Raw genomic sequence first — 20,521 nt, 5'->3', positions numbered from 1 at the left:
TGATGCAAGCAGTCATTGGAGGTTTACTACCCTACTCCTTCAATGACAAAAAAAAAAAAAAAATCCTTGAATTTAAGTGTATATAAAGCCACATTAACACCCATTTCTAAAACACTAGCAATAAAGGGAAGTTATACAGAAGGGATGGCTGGGTAAATTACTTTTCTCAAGCGTCTTATTTGCACACAATCCCAGAGGAGCTGCCTATATAGTTTTAAACAAGAAAAATAAAAGTTGCTAGGCACTGTGTGCTGGTTTGGGCCGCCTGGGAGCATGGCTTTGGTGTGATATTCGGAAGCCAAGCACACAGTTGGACCGCTTCGTGTGGAGACCACAAGGGTCGCGAGATCCAGCACGCGAGAGAAAATAGCTTTTGGACCTCGCCAGCTCTACCCGGCCCAGGGACAGTAAGCGCGAACACTAGAGCTAAGAGTCCTGACACCACCCTGCAGTCCCCCAGCGCCGCCAAACGCCGAACACGGACGGCGTGACGTCAGCGTCACGTGCAAACGTACGCTGAGCGCGCGCCTGCGCGCTCCTGCCTTTCGCCTGCCAGGCGAACCCGCCTTCCCGCCGGATCGTCACTTCCGGCGGACGCACTACGTCATCTGTGTCGTCACATCCTGCCGATACCGGTGTGGACGGTGCGGATCGCCGCTGGGCCGGTTCTCCTGTTCTCCCCCTCCCCTACTTTCCTCCCTCCCTCCCTTTCCCTCCCTCGGCGGCTGTCGATGGGCCGTGGCTGACTCCTGGCCCTTCCCTAACCCCGTCCTGACTCGGTGCCACCCGATTGGCCTCCCTTTCCTGTTTTCCGGCCCAGTCCCAGTGTCAGGGCGGGGGGCCTTGTGGAGCCTGAGGCGCTGCAGAGGAGAAAAAGGACAACGACCACCCTCGGCTCACTAGCCGGATCGACGGGTTCGCCGCCGCCATGGCAATGAGGCAGACGCCGCTCACCTGCTCAGGCCACACGCGGCCCGTGGTTGATTTGGCCTTCAGCGGCATCACGCCTTATGGCTATTTCTTAATCAGCGCTTGCAAAGGTGAGCTGGGCGGCTGATGGGTCCCTGACGACTGGGACTGGACGGAAGGGAGCGAGGCCTCGTGATTTATGGGTGGTTGGGATCAGAATGAACCTTCGATTAAAGTGAGGGCCAGCGCTGGTCTGATGTAGTGTTTGGGATCCGCTGCCGGAGCCCAGCGGCCTCTTTCTACTCCCAACCAACGCTTCTTCTCGTTTTTAATTGTTTTTTGAGGGGAAGCTGGACTTGCACCTTTCTAGATACTCCGAGCAACAAACACTGTAAATATCTTTCAGGGATTTAGGGAAAGGAGAAATTAGGCCAGGCCGAGCAATGCTTTACCAAGACGTTCGCTCCTAACCTCGTTAGATATTCCTTTGTAGCATTCGCCTTTCAAATAGGAAAATGTGTTTTAAGGTTAGTTTGTCCAACAAAAAGACTCGCATCTAGGTTGTTTTGACGCTGATGAGTAGTCCTACCGAATCGCAAATGCTTCTCAGAGAGAATGGCGGGTTCAGCTCTCAAGTTCATGTGTTTCTGGATATTCCTTGGTGACCCCAGTGAGTGGGAATAAACAAAAACATTTTCCACTTTGTTATTCAATAAAATCATTAGGGTCTTAGATTTCTAGTAATTTGTACTTAGAAGCCATATCTATTTTAAAATATTTTCTAGATGGTAAACCCATGTTACGCCAGGGAGATACTGGAGACTGGATTGGAACATTTTTGGGTCATAAAGGTGCTGTTTGGGGTGCAACATTGAATAAAGATGCCACCAAAGCCGCAACAGCAGCTGCAGATTTCACAGCGTAAGTAATCAAAATGACTAATTTTGTATTCTGTGGATTATTTCCTGAAATAATTAATGTTCAATCAACAGCTGCCATATAGAACATGGTGTTTGATCTCACCAGGACTCCATCCTGGTCCTGTGTACTTCTTTGTCTTGGACGATTCTGAAAATTTTCAGAGGTTTAAATGACTTGTTTTTTATGTCTGTGATTTCTAACCAGGAATCTGCATTATTACTAATAGCAGTCCAAATGATGAATGTTGGTGAAGTCATTTACAAGTATTTCTCTATATATGCTTTGGTGATACATAACAATAAACCCCAGATTTTTTTCCTCTTAAATACTAACTGCCTTTCAACATATTTTAACCTGCATCTTAAACTTAACTATCCTGTATGTCCCACATTTTCTGAGGTGGAAATCTAAATCATTCTTGAGTTTCCTGACATACAGATTATCACCTCTTTTCATCCTACCAGTGGAATATCTCCTGACTACAGTGTTTCTGCATGTGTCTGCCACTGTTCAGGATCATTTTTAACTATCACCACTAGGGATTTCTTCTTTGTGTATTCTATATCGCTGCTAATTGTCTTCCAAAAAACAAATTTCATCATTTCTTCTTGTCTTCCCTTTGCTATTTTAGTGGCTTGTCATTCTGGGTGTAGATACCATACTCAGGAAAGTTTTTAAAATACTCAAATAAGTGAGCCCTAGAAATTCTGATTTAGTTGGTCTGGGGATGGGATCCCCATTTGTTGATTTTTTTCCCTTCCAGAATGTTCATCTTGGTTGAGGTGCAGCCTTTCAAGTACTGGCCTAACAGACCCATTTTAGTTGTTGGCACTTACATTTTGGCCTGGTCCTCGTTCATCACATCACATTTTGGCTCAGCACATTGTAAACCCTACAGTCTTAGCGGCACTAAACTCACCGTTGCAGAACGCACTTTAACCATTCTAACTTTTGGTTTGCATGTATATTAAGCCCACTTGCAGTGAGCCTCTTTCCTCCTTTGGGCACATGTCATATATTTTATATAATTTTGGTATCTCTAGGTCCTACTGTTGTGTTTAAACTAAGGCAGGCAACGTCAAGAGCTGTTGTACACACACAGACTTTGACTTAAGAGCCTGGAGAGTAAAAGTGTTGAGTTTTTTTTTTTGAACAGAATTTCACACTGCAGAGCAATTAAAAATGTCTTGCCACTTTGTTTTAAGCAAATTAAACATACCAAGTTTAGAAAGAAAAAATGAAGGTGGATTAATTGGCTTTGTGCACTTGTTGAAACTCAGTCCTGTTGTACAGGACACAGTGGTACACAGTGAATATTACTTCATCTGAATTTTAAAATGAATTTAAAGCTTTAAAACAGTATTAACTTGGAGATTTAATTAGGTCAGTAAGAAAAGTTATAAATACAGTTTGAAATTTATTTCTGTGCCTCCAATGAATAAATAGCTATTATGTCATTATGTACAACCGTATTATGTCATGCATAGCTGTCCTAAGGCTTTTATGCTCTGCCCTGTTTTGATGTTACATAATTCTGATAAACTTTTTGGCTTCATATGAATCTTTCCATGTCAATATTTTCAGGCAAATAGCTGTTTTAGGCGACTTACATGACAAAGCACTTGTGATCATTAGCCATAAGAGGTGAAAATATGAAGTAAAAGTGATTCTCTGATAGGGATGTCTTGCTGTGGAACTCTGGAACTTAAAATTATGGTATCTACTCCCTTCTGTGTGCTCATACTGTACCCCTGTTGAAACTTAGGCAGTTTTACAGTACTTACTATTATTTTCTCTTAATCTGCCATTGGTTCTTATTGTTAGAGGTCATGTTTAGTATCCCTGGTTTATTACCACTTTATATTTGCCAAATAAGTAATTTGAAGTACAGAGGATTAATGAATTATAGATCTTGATATTGCTTCTGGAACATTTGTGTCTATAATTGCCATAAGTTTAGTACTTTTTTTCTTTACTACTTCAAAGTTTGTTTTTCATTCAGTTTAATATGAACATAGTCATTGGGGATGAATTTTGTTGGCTTTATAATGAACGTAGAGAATTGGATTAACATATACCACTCTAGATTTCAGGTATTTGGTGAGTAGGTTTTAAAGTTTTCGTTACAGATCTGTCATGGTGACATGCCTGTAATTCCAGTATTCCCAGCACACAGGAGGCTGAGATAGGAGGACCAAAAGTCCGGGATACCATAATGAGGTCTCAAGGAAAAGAAGAATCATTATTATAATTAGGCCACAATGTGTTAGTAATATGCAAATGGTTAATAAATTGCTATTTTAAATATAATAAAGTTATAAGTCTAGACATTGCAAATAATAGTGTTTAAAGAGATGAAGTTTTGATTTGCAGTTCTAGAAAAATTTTTGTTATCCTCAATTCCGTTAGTATTAGTAATCTGGCCCTAACAATGTTAATAACATAAGTAGAATGCTTTTTCTCCTCCTGCTTCATGATCTTATTCTGATTTTCTGTTGTGCAAAGGTTGTTAAGGAAGAATGCTTGTTTCATGGTTAAATCCATGAAGACTCTTGCTTTGTAATCTGACCATATTATATTTATTGCCATCCTCAGGAAAAAAACAAAAAGCAAGAGACAGAAATTTGTAAGCCCATGATAATTACTTTGAACTGGGGAGAGAAAAGTGTGAAAAAATGACATTTTTAACTACTGAACAGAATCTTGAAAACTTAAGACTTTTATCTTGCTGGGAGAGGAGCAATTTTCTTTGTTTAGGTCACTTAGAGAACATTGCTAATTAAACAGAAGTATACATTTGAGGATGTGCCTGTGGATAGTGTTGTTTTGTGCTTTCTTAACATTTCGAACCTTAGTGTTTGTATTTATGAGTGGTACTAAATAGTGCATGAACTCTGGAGGCAGATGGGTTGTATTGTGTTTGAATCCTGGCTCTGTCATTTAATGGCTGTGTGATGTCAGGGACTCATCTAATCTCTTTCTGAGTATTGTCATTTGAAAAACTAAAATAGTAACTGGTTCCTCTCTCCTAGGTTGGCTGTAGATATTAGGTAAATTAATGTTTTAAAAAACTTTGAACATTGTCCCAAATCTGATAAGTTACCACCCCTTCTAGACCAAAATTATGGATGTTATTTGAAGTGCTGGACATTTACATCAAATCGATTTGACTTCATTCAAGCAAAGTAGAATAGATTCAAACATTAGGGAAGTTTTTTGTTATTGTTATTTTCTCTTTGATAGTGGAAAAGATGTAATAAGTATTGGCACTAAGTAGGCCAGTTAACTAGGTGTTAAGATCTTGTGCTAGTTATGTTATTCATTTTCAGTTTGAGTTTAGGTTTTTTTTTTATTTCTGTAAAATGATGCGAAGAACATTGAGGTTATTGAGGGATGGGGGAAATCTTTATCTTTAGGATGTAGCATAGTGTCTGTTACATAGTAAGTACTTAGTAAATGGTCGCTAAGACTTGTTCCCTCTTTTTTTTGTCTGCTGTGAGATGTGGAAGTGTGTGTTCATGTGTGTTTATTCTCCCCTTGTAACAACTTGCATGGGGTTTGCTTTGATAGAACTTGACCAGCTAGAGAAGCTCCTCACAACTTGCCTAATTGGTCCTAGTTGGTGCAAATTATTTTTAGGAACATCTTTCCCCCAATTCTTCTGTTTCTTAGAAAACGCATCTAGGTTACGATTATCTACAGGGGAAATTTTGTTCCTATTATTTTTGGAGAAATTATATTAAGAGAACAGGTCTGTGAGTCAGTTTAGAATGCTGTCTTGAAGTAAGTCTGGCACTTGAGTCTAGTGAAACACTATCGTCTTTGGTTTTTTTTTTAATTTTTTCACTTATAAAGCTAATGTTAGCCTTATGTGATCCTCTTCTATATACCTCCACCTTTCCTCTCCTCAAAGTCATGGGTGGAGACCATCAAAGTAAAGATCCTCTCTCTGCTCCATTCAGTGCTTATATAGATGTAGCATTGGCACAGGAGTTCATAGAAAACGCCTATGTTTTGTCCCCACTGAAATTCATTGGTCTCCAATGTAATGGTGTTGAGAGGTGGTGTGACATTTTAGAGCTAATTAGGTCTTGGGGGTATTGCCCTCACAAATGGGTTAATGTCTTTTTCCAGAGACTGAATTAGTTCTCGGCAGGAGTGGCTTGTTACAAAGCAGGCCTGCCCACCTCCCTTTGGTCTTTCATACATGCTGTCCTTCCATGTGCACTCTCTTCCACTTCCTGACTTCTGCCATGATAGGATGCAGCGTGAGGTCCTCACTGGAAGCAAGGATTTCAATAACCATGAACCAAAACAACCCTTTTTTCTTTATAAATTACCCAGTGTGTTAGTTGAATTTCTGTCACTGTAACAAATACCTCAGGTGATCAGCTTTCAGAGGAAAAAGGTTTATTTTGGCTCAGTTTTAGAGTTGTCAGTCTATGGTCGATTGAACTTGTTGCCTTGTACTTGTGGCAACACATAATGACAGGAGCATGTGGTAGAGCAACGAGTTTTGTACTTTATGGCCTGGAATTAAAGAGTTCAGGGTTGCATAGTCAGTCCCCTTCTAGGGCATGCCCTCATTGACCTAAAAGCCTCCATTAGACCCCTCCACCCCTTCCCAGTAACACCAAAATGGGGACCAAGTCTTTAAAATAGGCTCTTGGAGGCATGCCAGATCCAACCTGTAGTTCCTGGCCTCAGGTTATTTGGTATAGCAACAGATTACAGCAGTGATCAAGTTGTATATTATTGTTATTATTATTAGTGCCAGGGCCTTGTGCTAAGCATGTGCTCTACGACTTGAGCCACAACCCCAGTCCTGAATAAGGCTTTTGATAAGTCAAAAATGTTATCACTTTGTTGATAATTTGGTCAACATGTTAAGGTAATGGGGCACTTTTTTTTCCCTCTAAGATAGCTTGTTAAAGCTTCAAATAAGTGAGTTAGGCATCTTCTCTTTTGAAACTTACAGTAGGTCTGTTCTCAGGTTAGGAAAAGAATCAAACAGATAGCATTAAGTATTATGTGCAAGAAACTGAGTTTATATATATACACATATGTGTGTATATGTCAATAGTTTAGGGAGATGATGAGTACTTCCTGTGTTATGCAGAAAATAAATGCTGTGAATTAAATGATGAAAGATTTCTAATGGTGCTGCATTCTATCTTAGAGTTTGAGTCCTGCAGCCAGCTTGTTTATGTCACTTTCTTGCCTGAAAACTGAATAATACATTGGAAAACGTGTATTATCCCAGATTCTTTTTAGTATTATAAACCATTTTTAGGACTCTTTCTGTGAGTAATGGAGATATGTTAGAGTTACAAGTGACTGGAACATGATCTGTGAGAGAATGTCATACCTATATGGTAGGTAGTACAGCTTCTAAATAGTAGGAACAGACTCTTGGTATATTAGCCCTTGGTTGTTAGTACTTTGGTCACTCCAGTGGTCTCTTTTCTCCTCACTAGTGAATGCACATGGTCTAAGCAGGAGCTTAAGATTTTTTTCTTTTTGGTATTATTGGGGCTTGAACTCAGAATCTGATGCTTGCCAGGCAGGTGCTCTACCACTTCAGCCATGCCATTAGTCCAATAGCTTAAGATTTTAAGTAGTTTTTGGAAGAAGAAATTAGTATTTCAGAGGATATTGCCCTGAGTTCTCTTCAGATGCATGTGGAAAACTAGGGTAGAAATTGCAGAAACATTTGACATTTTCGTCACTTTTGATGCCTCTGTCATCCTAATCCATGTCAACTCTTACTGTAGCTATACAGTATTTTCAGTGCAGTTAAGAGTGAACATATACTGAACATATACTGAAACAAAAAGCCGAACAAAATTAAGCACAGTAATCAATGTAAGCTGAGTTCTGTGGACAAACTGAAAGGAATGGTTAATTATTGGAGGTACAGATAGAAAATTGTGTGGAAAGATAGCATTTGAAATGAGCTCTGTGGATGAGTAGGGCATTCATAGCTGAGAAAATAAAATACAGACTTAAGAATATGAAGTGGAACACAGCTGGCCTGGAAGAAAATGCATGGCTTGTTTGAGGAATGATTGATAATCTGGTGTGGCAAATTCAGGAAAATAATCCAAAATGAGGTTGGGGCTGGAGAGTTAAACTGGAATAGGAGGAATTGAGCTGGTTTCCTGTGCAAAGAGAAATGGATACTTGGCAGTGTGGTAGTACTATTCAGAGTTTGCCATGGTTTCTCTTGGAACATATATTTCTACTCCCTCACATGACCCCAGTTTATAATGTACAGGGTTTGACACTGAATCAGTTATGTGCTATTAATGGTGGTCCACAATAGTCTTTTCCTTCTTTTTCCCCTGTGTGTTTCTCCTTAAGACTGCTAGCTCTGCTCCTTAGGTTTTCTGGAATAATTAGCAGTGTATTTTTTTCTGTGTTTTATAGCCATATAGAACACATTTATTAAACGTTATTTAATGCATATGTTTCCAGTTAAAGCGCTATTGAACAAGAAATTCTATGGAATTTGTTTTCTCTCTCATTTGTACCCTTAACACAGAGTCTAGAATAATTTAATATGTTTGCCATATTTATATTGTGTTTATGGTTAAACAACAGAAAAGAATGCCTTTGCCCTTTTCTGCTTTTTTTTATTTCTCTCTACCATCTCACATCCCACTTTGTTCCTAAAAGTAAATGTCATATACCTTAAAGTAGAAATCTCTGCAGCATTTTTTGTTTTCTTTTATTATTCATATGTGCATACAAGGCTTGGTTCATTTCTTCCCCCCTGCCCCCACCCCCTTTCTTTTGTTTTTTGATACAAGATTTCACTATGTAGCCTAGGCTGGCCTGGAACTCATGATGTCATACTATTTCAGCCTCCTGTGTGCTGGGACTATAGATATATGCCACCATGACTGGTTCTCCACTATTTGGACTTAAAATTTTATGTAACCTGGTCAAGGTCTTTCATTCTTCAGTAATTTTTTTTTTTTTTTTTTTTGTGGTGCTAAACTTAGGGTCTTGTGCTTGCTAGGGCAGGTGCTTTCCCACTTGAGCCATTCTCCCAGCCCTTGCTGGTGAATCTGAAAAGAATTCCTTCTTTTTTAATTTTTGTTTTGCACCTGCATGTGAGTAGAAAATACAGAAATGGCATGGCAAAAGTAAAAATTCTTTAAAATATTTTTCAGGCTTAGTAAAAGGGTATTAATTGTAGCTATAGGTCAAAATAAAAGTAAGATTGGGTTGGTTCATGAATTTCATCTGCTTAAATCCTTCAGATCTTTTTCACTGTCAAAAAAATTAGGATTGTAAGGCTTTTAAGGAGAAATTTAAAAATATTTTCTCAATTCTAACAATGAAAGATAGTAGACAAAGGAGATTTATAATGCGTTTACATATAAGTTCACATATCTGACTTATTTGGTAGTCAAGATTACAATTTTATCCTTTTAATATATGAATGCTGTATAATGTTCTCTTAATTTCTTTTCTTCATTTTTAGCAAAGTGTGGGATGCTGTCTCAGGAGATGAACTGATGACCCTAGCTCATAAACACATTGTCAAGAGTGTGGATTTCACACAGGTATCAGGAGGGGAATTTGAGTTGGGGATGTAGCTCAGCGATAGGGTGCTTGCATGTGTAGGGCTCTGGGTTCCATTCCCAGCAAGGAAAAAGAAACAATGAAAGAGAAAGAGGTAGTGGGAGGGAGGAAGAGAAAGAAAATGAAATTTATTTCAGTGACTTAAATTTCTGTTATATAATATGGTAATGATTTATATTTGTTTTATGTGTTTGTTATCTATTTTTTGTGGAATATTTGGCATATGTTGGTTTATAGTTGCTTTGGTTATATATTAAGCTTTACAAATTTTTTCTTCTTGGTTAATTCTGTGAAGTTCTTAGATACCCTGGAACTCTTGTGTCAATTCTCCAGCAATAGGAATAGCAACCATCTAAAAACCCCAAATAACCTGTCTTGACACTCCAGGAAGGTAGAACTTAAACTTGGGATCAAAGACATGCTTCTGAGGAGGAAGTGTAGCAGAATCAAGGCAGAGGGAAAACTCATGTGGCAGGTGGTGTAGGGTAGTATATCTGAGCCGGGAACTCAGTCCTTGGTGCTTTTGAAAAGGGCACCTGTTCCCCAGTGTCTTCTCACAGGGAATCACTTCTGTACTGTAGCATCTTTGTGACCTTTGTAGCATATTTGGATATTCTTTGATATTGAAGTATCAAGGAGAAATAACTATTAAAGTGGCTTATTACTATTTTACTTTCTTGTGTTTTCAGGATAGTAATTATTTGTTAACTGGGGGACAGGATAAACTGTTACGCATATATGACTTGAATAAACCTGAAGCAGGTAAGCATAATTTATGTGTCAGTTTGTTTTCATTTAAATAACAAAGGAGTATATAAATATGGAATATAAAAACTGACCACAAAGAAGAAAAATAAAACATCGTCCAATATTAATTGCTCTTAATTATCTTTAGTTTTTGGCTTATACCCTCCTAGTCTTTTTTATTAAAAAAATTTTTTAGCAGATACCCATTTTAATGTTGGTTTGTTTGTTACATTACTCTTGGGTAAGCTTTTTACCATTTAAAAATTTAGTATGGTAAAGTTTTTTCCATGAAATTATGTTCTGTAAAGGTATAGGTTAGTGTTAGGGTCTTTTGGTAAATGACAATTTTTTGTTCCAATATAGGAACATGAATATGTGTTCTCATAAACATCAAGTTTGAATTGTGCTGGGGTTTGAAAAGCTGCAGTCTAATTTAAGATGTATTTTCCCTTTTTATATTTAAATTGTTTTCATATTGCCCAATTTAGAAAGTAGATGTTAAATATATTTCAAATTATTTCATCTAAAGAACCCAAGGAAATCAGTGGCCATACTTCTGGTATTAAAAAAGCCCTGTGGTGCAGTGAGGATAAGCAGATTCTTTCAGCTGATGATAAAACTGTTCGGTATGTAATTTTTCTTTAAAGTTTGAAAAGTCTTTTACCTTAGAGCTTATAAGTATCGTTTTTATCATTATCAAACAGAAAAATTGTCTGAACATTGAAATTTATGTTATACATAGGCCACTTTCATTTGGCCTGTTTACTCTTACATACATAGTGTTGAATTCGGAAGAAGCTTAGTTAAACTACTGACACCCATATAAGCAGGTGTTCTTAAGCTAGGACTGTGGACAGGCTGGCTATGTAGGGCTCATGGAGCCCTTAAACTTCTATATGAAAAACTGTGTGTGTTAACACTTGATGCATTTTTCTATGGAAAGATTTGTAATCATCATCATGTGGCCAAAAACAGTGTTCATCATGATTTAGGAAAATGGTAGAATTGATTATGTTAGGACTTAAGTGTTTTAATAGCACAGTTTTGCTAAGTTGTTTGGAAGATGAATTTAGGTTTTAAGTTGATTTCACAAGCAAGCTACCAAAAGATTTTGGCATTTTGTAGAAACTCGATTTCTCTTGTCTGTAATTCATGATTTGTAATGAAAGTTATTTTACAACAATTGTGATTATCCTATCATGGACAGATTATTCTATCTTCAGATGTAATTAGAATTTAACCCTTTTTTCTTAAGTGTGTAAATATTACCGTATTTTCCTGTTTCCTTTTTGCAGCCTTTGGGATCATGCTACGATGACAGAAGTGAAATCTCTCAATTTTAATATGTCTGTTAGCAGTATGGAATATATTCCTGAGGGACAGATCCTGGTTATTACTTATGGACGATCTATTGCTTTTCATAGTGCAGTAAGGTATGGCCAAGAAATTCTTTCATTCTCTGTTTTTGGGTAACAAAGGACAGTTAGCTTACTAAAAAAATGAAAACATGAAAAATACCTAAGAACGTTTAAAAAAATGTTAGCCAAACACTTTGAAAACACTTTTATTAACTATGTTACATTATAGCTTGTACTGAATTGTGTATTAGTTCCTGTGCTTTAGCAGTGCAGTGTGTGCTGTGGTACGTCTCTGTCCTATGAGTAGAATTACCAGTTTTACAAAGGGAAGAAATGTTTTTGTTTTTGTGATACTGGGGGTTTCAACTCAGGGCCTTGTACCTAGTACTCTACAACTTCAGCCACTCCCCTGCTTTGTATTGCTTCAGTTATTTTTCAAATAAGGTATCATGTTTTTTGCCTGGATGGTGATCCTCCTCTTTGCACCTGTCATGTAACTGGATGACAGGTAGCCTACCACCATGACAAGCTTTTTATTGGTTGAAATGGGTCTTCCTAACTTTTGCTGGGGCTGGTTTCAAATCTTGATCCTCCATATCTCACTAAGGAGTAGCTGGGATCACAGGCATGAGCTTCCATACTTGGCCAAAGTTCTTATTTATGCATGATACCTGATTGATATCTATGAAGATTATACCATATTACATTCTGACCTCAGTCTTAATGTTTTGTCTAAAGGGCTACTGGCACAGCTAATCTTAACTGAATGGGAGAAAAAAAGAATAGAATTGGAAATTTTTTAAAAAGTTGAGGATTTCATATATATGCATAGTGAATTGATACTAGGATACATTTTGCCTGGAGCCTTCAAATTGTACAACTATACTACTGCTTATTCCTGGAGTTTGGCAGGCAACCCTGCTATAGACTGTTGCCTCAAATCTCACTGGTAGCTGAGATTTGCTGGCCTGCTTAATATTTGAACATCCGAGCCAGCAAGTTGCTCTTCAGTTACACTTCATAACTCATGGCTAACTTTAATTTTCATGCTTTATGTTGTGTGTTGGGAATAGGTGACAATATGTAGAGGCTAGAATGTTACAAGCGTTTCATAGTTTTCAATGTTGAACTGAAAAAGAGCCAATGTCCAAACTGTAATTGATTTTCAGATGGAGTTATTGTTAAACATGAATTTTTTTATATAATTACAGTCTCAGATTTAATTAATCTTTTGCTGTCTGGTAGTAAAAACATGTTTATAGGAATTTCAGATTTTGTGCCATTTTCTTGTTTCAGAAGTCTAAAATCCTCAACAACTGAGAAAACATACAAATAGTCCTTTATGTGAAAATACTTACTTACTGGTAACTTTTTTTGTTGGTAGTTTTTTTATTTGTTTGTTTTGTTAGGTGGTGCTGTGGGTTGAACTCAGGGCTTTGCATGTGGTAGGCAAACACCTACCACTGAACTCTATCCCCAGCCCTTGGTTTCACTGAGACAGGCTCTTCCTGTGTAGCTCAGGCTGGCCTGGACCCATGATCCTCCTGTTTCCTCCCCAAGGCTGGGGAGTACCACCATGTGGTACCACCATACCTAGCCTACAAGCCTTTTTATGTTTACTAAGGTGGTTGTTGTCATAGAGAAATTAAGAAATACCAAATGAAAGTTTTTAAACATTAAAAAGAAAAAAAATCCCAGCTGGGTGTGATGTCACATAACTATAATTCCAGCACTTCAGAAGCTTCTGAGGAAGAAGGATTGTGAGTTCAAGACCCTGGGCTACATAAGGAAACTCTATCTCAAAAAATAAAAAAAAAAATCCCAGTATATTGTCCAAATTATTTTAATTAGCCAAGATACTGATTTCCAGGAACCATCTACTGCTTACCATGTGGCTATCCCCCTATTGAAATGTCTTCGTGTTCCTCCCACTTGGATGTAACATCCTTCTGAATTGTTCTGCTCATGTTAGAATTCTTTTTTTTCATATCACTGTTTATATTTGACTGAATATTAATGGTTAATGGTTCCTTTGGTTTCAGAGTTTAGAAACAGTTTTAAGTATAATTATTTTAAAATTTGTAAACATTTTCATTTTTTTTTCCAGTTTGGAGCCAATTAAATCCTTTGAAGCTCCTGCAACCATCAATTCTGCATCCCTTCATCCTGAGAAAGAATTCCTTGTTGCAGGTGGTGAAGATTTTAAACTTTATAAGTATGATTATAATAGTGGGGAAGAGTTAGGTGAGTTCTTCGCATATTCCTCCTGTAAAATGTTGTGGTTATATTCGTCAGATGTTGAGTTCCAGGAAAGAACACCAAACATCTCATTTCTAGCATGTTGAAAACTTGGTCCTTATAAATGCAGAAATAAAGGTGTTTTATCCATTTTATTCTTAACTCGATTTACCTTTTAATTGAAGTTCATCTATATGCTGATGTTTTATATTATTTTGCAGTGATTTTCAAACTTTATTGGGAGGGGACAGTCTTGTTAAAGATATGTACTAAATAGATACAAGAGAATTCGTTCATCCTAAAGTATAGTGTAGGTGCATACCCCATCTACCCAGCTCCCCTTCATTTTTTGCCAACTAGGTGTCCCCATAATTCTATGGAGAATAGCGTGTATGGGGGAGTTACTATGGCTTATTTTAGTGGTACTATTTTAGTATCTACTTCTACCCTTCCCAAATAGTTTTTGCTTTTAGTTCAAAATAATTTGTTTTTTGTAATTTTTTTGTCTGTAAGTTGCCACTTTTTTTTGTTATCTGTTTCCAGCTGTCCTTCTTTACCACCCATACTGCTAAGTTTGCAGAATTATCTGCTAAGAACAAAAGGCAACTTTATGTCTTGTTTCTTGGGAAAAACTGATGTATTTGGTTTGCGTAGATATGTTTTGGTCACATGTTACATTCTTTGTGAAGATGAGCAAATGGGTTGGAGATGTAGCATAGTGGTAGAGCATGGTCTAGCATTCCCAAGGCCCTGGTCCTCATTCCCAGCACCAAAAGAGAGCGGGGCTGGAGAGTGAGGGGAAGAGGAGGGAGAGGAAGAGAAAACTGAATTGAATTATTTGCCTGAGATCTGAGGTCACAGTTGATGAATTTTGGACTTGGACCTAGCCATTCTAATTTTGCAACCAAATGTTCTTTTTATTGTGAGCTGGGGACTGAACTCAGTGCCTTGCATATGCTAGGAATGCATGCTACCACTGAGCTATACCCCCAGTCTCTCTACTCTTACAACTTTCTTTTTCCTTCTGGGGAAAACCAGGAATGTTGATCTAGTAGAGAGCTGTGAGGGCTAATAAGGTGTTGAGGCATTAGAACATAAATGAGGGAGGTTCATAAATAGGAGCATGACTTAAATAGAAGACACTCCTCATCTGTACATTATCTCATAGATTCCAGATTAAAATTTTAAGGACCAGTTTTTTGATCCTACTTCTCAGTGTTTTGGTAGCAGAATGATGATTAGTGGAATCTCGATATCCTGGTAGAAAATGAATAGGCAGAATGTGGAAAAGAGCTCCATCTGGTGGCTCTCTGTAGTCATAATAAGAATTGGTCCCCAGTAAATAGTGAGTTTAAGATGTGGAAATTGGGATTGAACTGATACACTTTAGATCTGTGTTGTGTAGACTATGGCATTTTTTATTAACCCTTCCACTCTTAATGGGATATGAAGCTTCATTTTCTTTTTTGAAAGACAGTTTGACACTATGATGTGTGCTGTGTTTGGGAAGGGGATAATCTTAGGGAAAAATGATAGACATGATATAGCACTTTATGATGAGAATTGCTGCTTTCTCTTTTTTTTTTTTTGTTGTACTGGCAGTTGAATCTAGGGCCTCATATTTGCTAGGCAAGTGCCCTTCCACTTGGGCTATTAATAGGGTCTCTAATTATGCTGGACAGGAGGATCTGGATCTTATACCCATCCTTCTGCCTCTGACTCCCAAGTAGCTGGGATTATAGGTGTTTACTGTTATACCCTCTACTTCATTTTTAATTAAATACAGTTCTTTGTATTTGCTCCGATGAGTTTTGTATCTCTCCAATAATATGGAGAGTTTTTTCTTTACTATATCAAAGCTTAACCTAACAATTAATTATTGAAATCTAGTAACCCTCATCTTCATCTTCTTTTGCAGAATCCTACAAAGGACATTTTGGTCCCATTCACTGTGTGAGATTTAGTCCTGATGGAGAACTCTATGCCAGTGGTTCTGAAGATGGAACTTTGAGACTATGGCAAACTGTGGTAGGAAAAACCTATGGCCTTTGGAAATGTGTGCTTCCTGGTAAGAATTTTACTCCTGCTTATCAAATTAAAATGCATGATTTGTATTTTTTTATTGTTAATTCCATTTAAATGTTTCCATTTCCCAGAGTTTTATAAAATAATATAGTTTAAACAGAGAAGCCAGAATTATAAATTGGCTACTGTGTTTCATTGGTTTAATTTTTTTTTTTGTCAGTCTGTTTTAATTCTAAAACTTTAGCTCATTTGGTGAATAGAATGAATTTTATTCAAATTTGTTAGATAGGAGTATGAAGAATTTACAAGCAATGTATATATAATCTTTCAATAATACTATTGAATCTTTACTAACAGAGCAGGTATATTTTTAATTAAAAAAACTAGTTACTAATCTGAGCAATTGAAGTATAAATCTTAAAACTAATTTTTGAAGAAAGACATAATGTTTTAGAATCACAATGTTTCAAAAAGGGAATTATTTCTATTACAGCTTGTTGCTTGGAATTGTCTTATTCTTCTAGCTTATTAAATAGCAATTACTTGTGATAATGTATTCACTAGTCAATCATCATTGCTTTTTTATTTCTTTCATAGAAGAAGATAGTGGTGAGCTGGCAAAGCCAAAGATGAATTTTCCAGAGACAACAGAAGAGGAGCTAGGTAAACGCAAATGAATTGACTTCTGTAAGAGTCCCGGTGGATTTAAAACTGAGGTGTATGTGCATAAACATTGAGGTGCCTGCTGCAGAGTAATGGGTGCTGAGGTGTAGTATGGGTGTGACTAATGTGGTTACTGTACAGAATTTCAGATTCTAACGTAGGAGACAGATTCTGCTTTAGCAAATTACTTAGATAAAGTAATTGTAAGGGGAATCAAGAAAGGCTTTCTGGAAAAGTGACATTTAAACTGCAACCTGAGGATGAACAGTAGTGAAGGGTTAGTTATGAGATGGAGGCTGGTAAGGACAGGATGGAAGAGTTCGTTAACAGGAAAACAGAAGAAACAAAACATTAAGGCTCAAAACCAATCAGGAGCACAAGATATGAGGAACCAGAAAAACTTCACTGTGTCTCTTTGATAAGAGCAAGGGCAAAATGAGGCTGGAGAAGCTTTGTTAAGGGCCTCACTCAACTGCTGTGTTAGAACTTGGACAGCTTTGTATTGAGACAATAAGAAACCTTTGCATTTCAAACAGGAATAATAATAAATTTCGATTTAAGTTTTTAAAGATTGTTAGGCTGTAGAGTGGAGAAGGAATTAGACTGGAGTCATTTTAGTGTAGATGAACAGTCATGTGATTTTGAATAAGAGAATGGTGACGAGAGCAGTTGTCTTTATTGTATGTAGAAGAAGTCCTGGCAATACTTGACAGTTGTCTTCAGCTAGAAGATAGGGCATAAGAAGCAAATTTCAGATTGCTGTCATGAGAAACTGGAAACAATGATTGGGAAAATTAGGAATGTGTTTGCCATTTACTCAATTAGATTGCTTAATAACTTTTTTCTGTTTATCAGCTTTTTTGCAAAATAAAAAAAAAAACTTCATGTTTGATTATTAATGTTTTGATTGAGTGGCATTAATACTAGGATTTAAATCACTAAAAGAATGGGCCAGATCTTACAAAAGCATAATTTGAATTCAGTGCTTATTGGATACTTGGTGTCAGTAGAAATTTAGCTTAGAAAAATAGAACATTTGGTTACATTATGGAGTAGACAAGTTAATGGATGAGATACATGAACTCTTTCCCGCTGGTTCTTTTGGTGGCATGAGTCCAGTCATTAATGGTATGTGCAAATTGCTTTCCATTTCTACTCCCTCACAAAACTGTTCTTAAAGAAAACAAACAAAAAAACCCAAAGCCTTTAATTCCTTCATTACATGGAAACAGATTTGCTTCTTTTCTTTAGTAAATTGATTATAGTTTTGTTTTTTAATTGTAGAAGAAATTGCTTCAGAGAATTCAGATTCCATCTATTCGTCAACTCCTGAAGTTAAGGCCTGAGCATCAAGCATGTGCCACAGATAGTATATAACTTATGGACTAAATAAACAAGCAGAGAAAAGCATCAGCCTTCCAGAGTTACTCTCTGCTTACAGCAAACCTGGCAGTAAATAATGGGGAATATGGATTAGCTCCAGTGCTCCAACAACTAACTTGGTGTTGCCTGTGAGTGAAAACTCAGTGTCAGATGAAGACAAGTGGAGTCAAGCTCTCGTAGTACAACAGCCTGTTGTGTTTTTAATGAATATGTGCAAGCCAACATCCAATTTCTTACTATAATTAAATTTCTTCTAACTGTTTATGTTATTATGGAGAAGAAAAATATATTGGCTTATTTTTCTGACTTTTCCCTTAAAGCAGAATGCCTTTTTTTTTTCTTTGCTTTAGTTGTAAAGAAGAGGGAATACATAATAAAGTAAATGGTTTGATTTGTCTTTCTTTGTACAAGGCTTCTGAATATCTAATTATTTTTAGTTGTCTAAATAAAATGTCTCTAAAAGAAAACAATGTTTTGTTTCTTTGGGACAATGATAAGATTTGAATTTTATAAACAGAAGTAGCAAGAAAGTTTTTCTATGTCATAGTAAAAGGCAATTTGATTATAGAATCTGTAGTAAACATTTCCTAATTTTGAAATCCAGTTACTTACTAACTTTTGAAATTTTTATGTTCTTTGCTGGAGTTACATTTACCTCTCCTTCCAGATTGGATAGAAATGCTTGACCTGCCTTTTTAAATGATGCATGCTAGGTATCAGAAAAAAAACTTTAAAGCAATTAGAAATAGCAGAAAACTCACTTAAAATTCCATCAGTCTCCAAAAAATGTATAAAGTTGACTGCCAATGCACAGTAGTGCCTCTCTGTGTGTATGTATAATAGATACAAATAATTTTATGAAAACAGGGTAGCTGTTGATGGCAATGTTTATTTTAAAATGTATCAAATTTTACTTTACTTCATCCTTTAAGTTTGGGTCATATTCAAAGAGCCTTTTTACCAACCATCTAATAAATTGGATCAACTGAATTTTAGACTGGTAATTTATTTACTTTTTTAAAATACCGAGGGAATGTTAAATTAGAAATTTCATACCAATAACATCTGCCAGTTGCTTTTTCTTTCCTAATTGGTCTTTTGAAAACCTTTGATAACTTTTCCAGAAATGAAAAACTAACCAAAGATTAGGGTTTATTTGTGAGGATTTGTGATAGCCATAAGAAGGCACTGTCAGCCTTTGTAAGCTGGGTTCTGTCAGAGGCAGAGCTGATTGATGAGGCACCTAGGGCTCACAGTATTTTTGTCTGCTTGTTACATGCCTGATTCTCTGCTTTGTAGCAGTATTATTAATGTATCAAGAGTTACTCAGACTTACCAGAGTTTGACTTGATCCTACATAAAGCAGAGATTTATATGCACTACATTGGACCCGAAGTTGCTTGGTGTTTATAAAATCAGTGAACAAAGGGAATTTCTTCTACTTTGATGTCATGAAGTAAAGATCTGTACAGATACAGCTCCTTGTGTATTGGTTACCTTTTGCTGTTGTAACAAATTTCTGGAAATTTGTGGCATGAGACAACACATTTTATAGTCAGTGGGTCCTACAACTCATAGAAGTCTTGCTGGGATAAAATCCATGTGTTCCTTCTGGATGCTCTAGGGGTAGTCAATTTTCATGCCTTTTGTAGCTTCTAGAAGCCAGCTTCATCCCTTGGCTCATGGTCGCTAGCACTGTAGCATCTTCTAATGGTCCCTAGCATTGGAGCATCCTCTAAACTGATGAGTCTCCTGCTGTTCTGTTTCACTTACATGGACATTTGTGATTACATGGGGCCTACCTGGAAATGTAAGACAGTCTTCCTATTTCCTAGTCATCAACTTAATCATAGCTGCAAAGTTCCCTTTGATATATAAAGTAATGTATTTCCATATTTGGGGTATTAAGATATGGTCACTTTTGGAGGACTGTTGTTTTGCCTACTACACTTTGTAATGATAGAATCCTACAATAGAATTTAACAAAATGTTCAGGTATCTCCTAAATTTGCTCTTACCAGAATCTCAATCCTATATATTTCTTTTTTGTTCTTGACTTAAATCTTGAGCAGCATTTGATAGTTGTCCTCTACCTTGTTTTTGGAGTATTTTGTTTCCTGTTTCCATGAAACTGTACTGCTGGTTTTTTTCTTTTTCTTTTTTTTTTTTTAATGCCTGTATGTGTCAGTTCTTTCTTTCTTGCCAATACATCTGGCTGTGTTCTGATACCTTCCAAATTGTATCCAGCCTGCTACTCTGAGCTTCAGAGTTTAGTGTGATAGTTGAATGCTCCACTTAATAAGCATCTCAGACTTAACCTGTCTAACACAAACCTTAATTTTTCAAACCAAATTTCTTTTCTCCCTCAATTTGTTTTCCAGGAACTGGCAGTACCTTAAGCTTGTTCAAATTAAAAGATGCGAAGATCCCTGACTCCATTCTTGAGAGTCCATTGTGCATTCTTATCCTTGTGTCTTGTATATGTGCAAGTCCTCTGGGCTCTCTTGAGTCTGTCCTTTGCCTTGTTTTCATGACCAACCTAGGCCAAGCTGCCTCTTACTTAAATGGGTGTAGTATTTTCCCAGCTGCTCCTTCTTACCCCTACCTGGCTCTCATCCCACCCACATTGTACACAGTGGGAAAGGTTAATGCTTTTAAGACTTGAGTGAATTGTTTAAACCTGT

The 20,521-nt window shown here is 37.0% G+C and overlaps 1 protein-coding gene across 1 annotated transcript; it reads left to right on the top strand.

Annotated features, from left to right (window-relative positions):
* Positions 1-599: 599 nt before the first annotated feature.
* On the top strand, positions 600-18,827 carry Strap (serine/threonine kinase receptor associated protein). Its single transcript, XM_020180387.2, has 10 exons — positions 600-1,040; positions 1,695-1,830; positions 9,323-9,404; positions 10,113-10,185; positions 10,700-10,796; positions 11,466-11,603; positions 13,636-13,772; positions 15,685-15,834; positions 16,389-16,454; positions 17,739-18,827. Exons 1-10 carry the CDS (start codon positions 929-931, stop codon positions 17,798-17,800), a joined length of 1,053 nt encoding a protein of 350 aa, XP_020035976.1. The 5' UTR covers positions 600-928; the 3' UTR covers positions 17,801-18,827.
* Positions 18,828-20,521: the final 1,694 nt, after the last annotated feature.

This window comes from Castor canadensis, chromosome 6 (genome assembly GCF_047511655.1).
Source record: "Castor canadensis chromosome 6, mCasCan1.hap1v2, whole genome shotgun sequence".
In the NCBI taxonomy this organism is placed as follows: domain Eukaryota; kingdom Metazoa; phylum Chordata; class Mammalia; order Rodentia; family Castoridae; genus Castor; species Castor canadensis.
The sequence above is the reverse complement of the archived record's forward strand: the minus strand, read 5'-3'. Positions and strand labels throughout refer to the sequence as shown.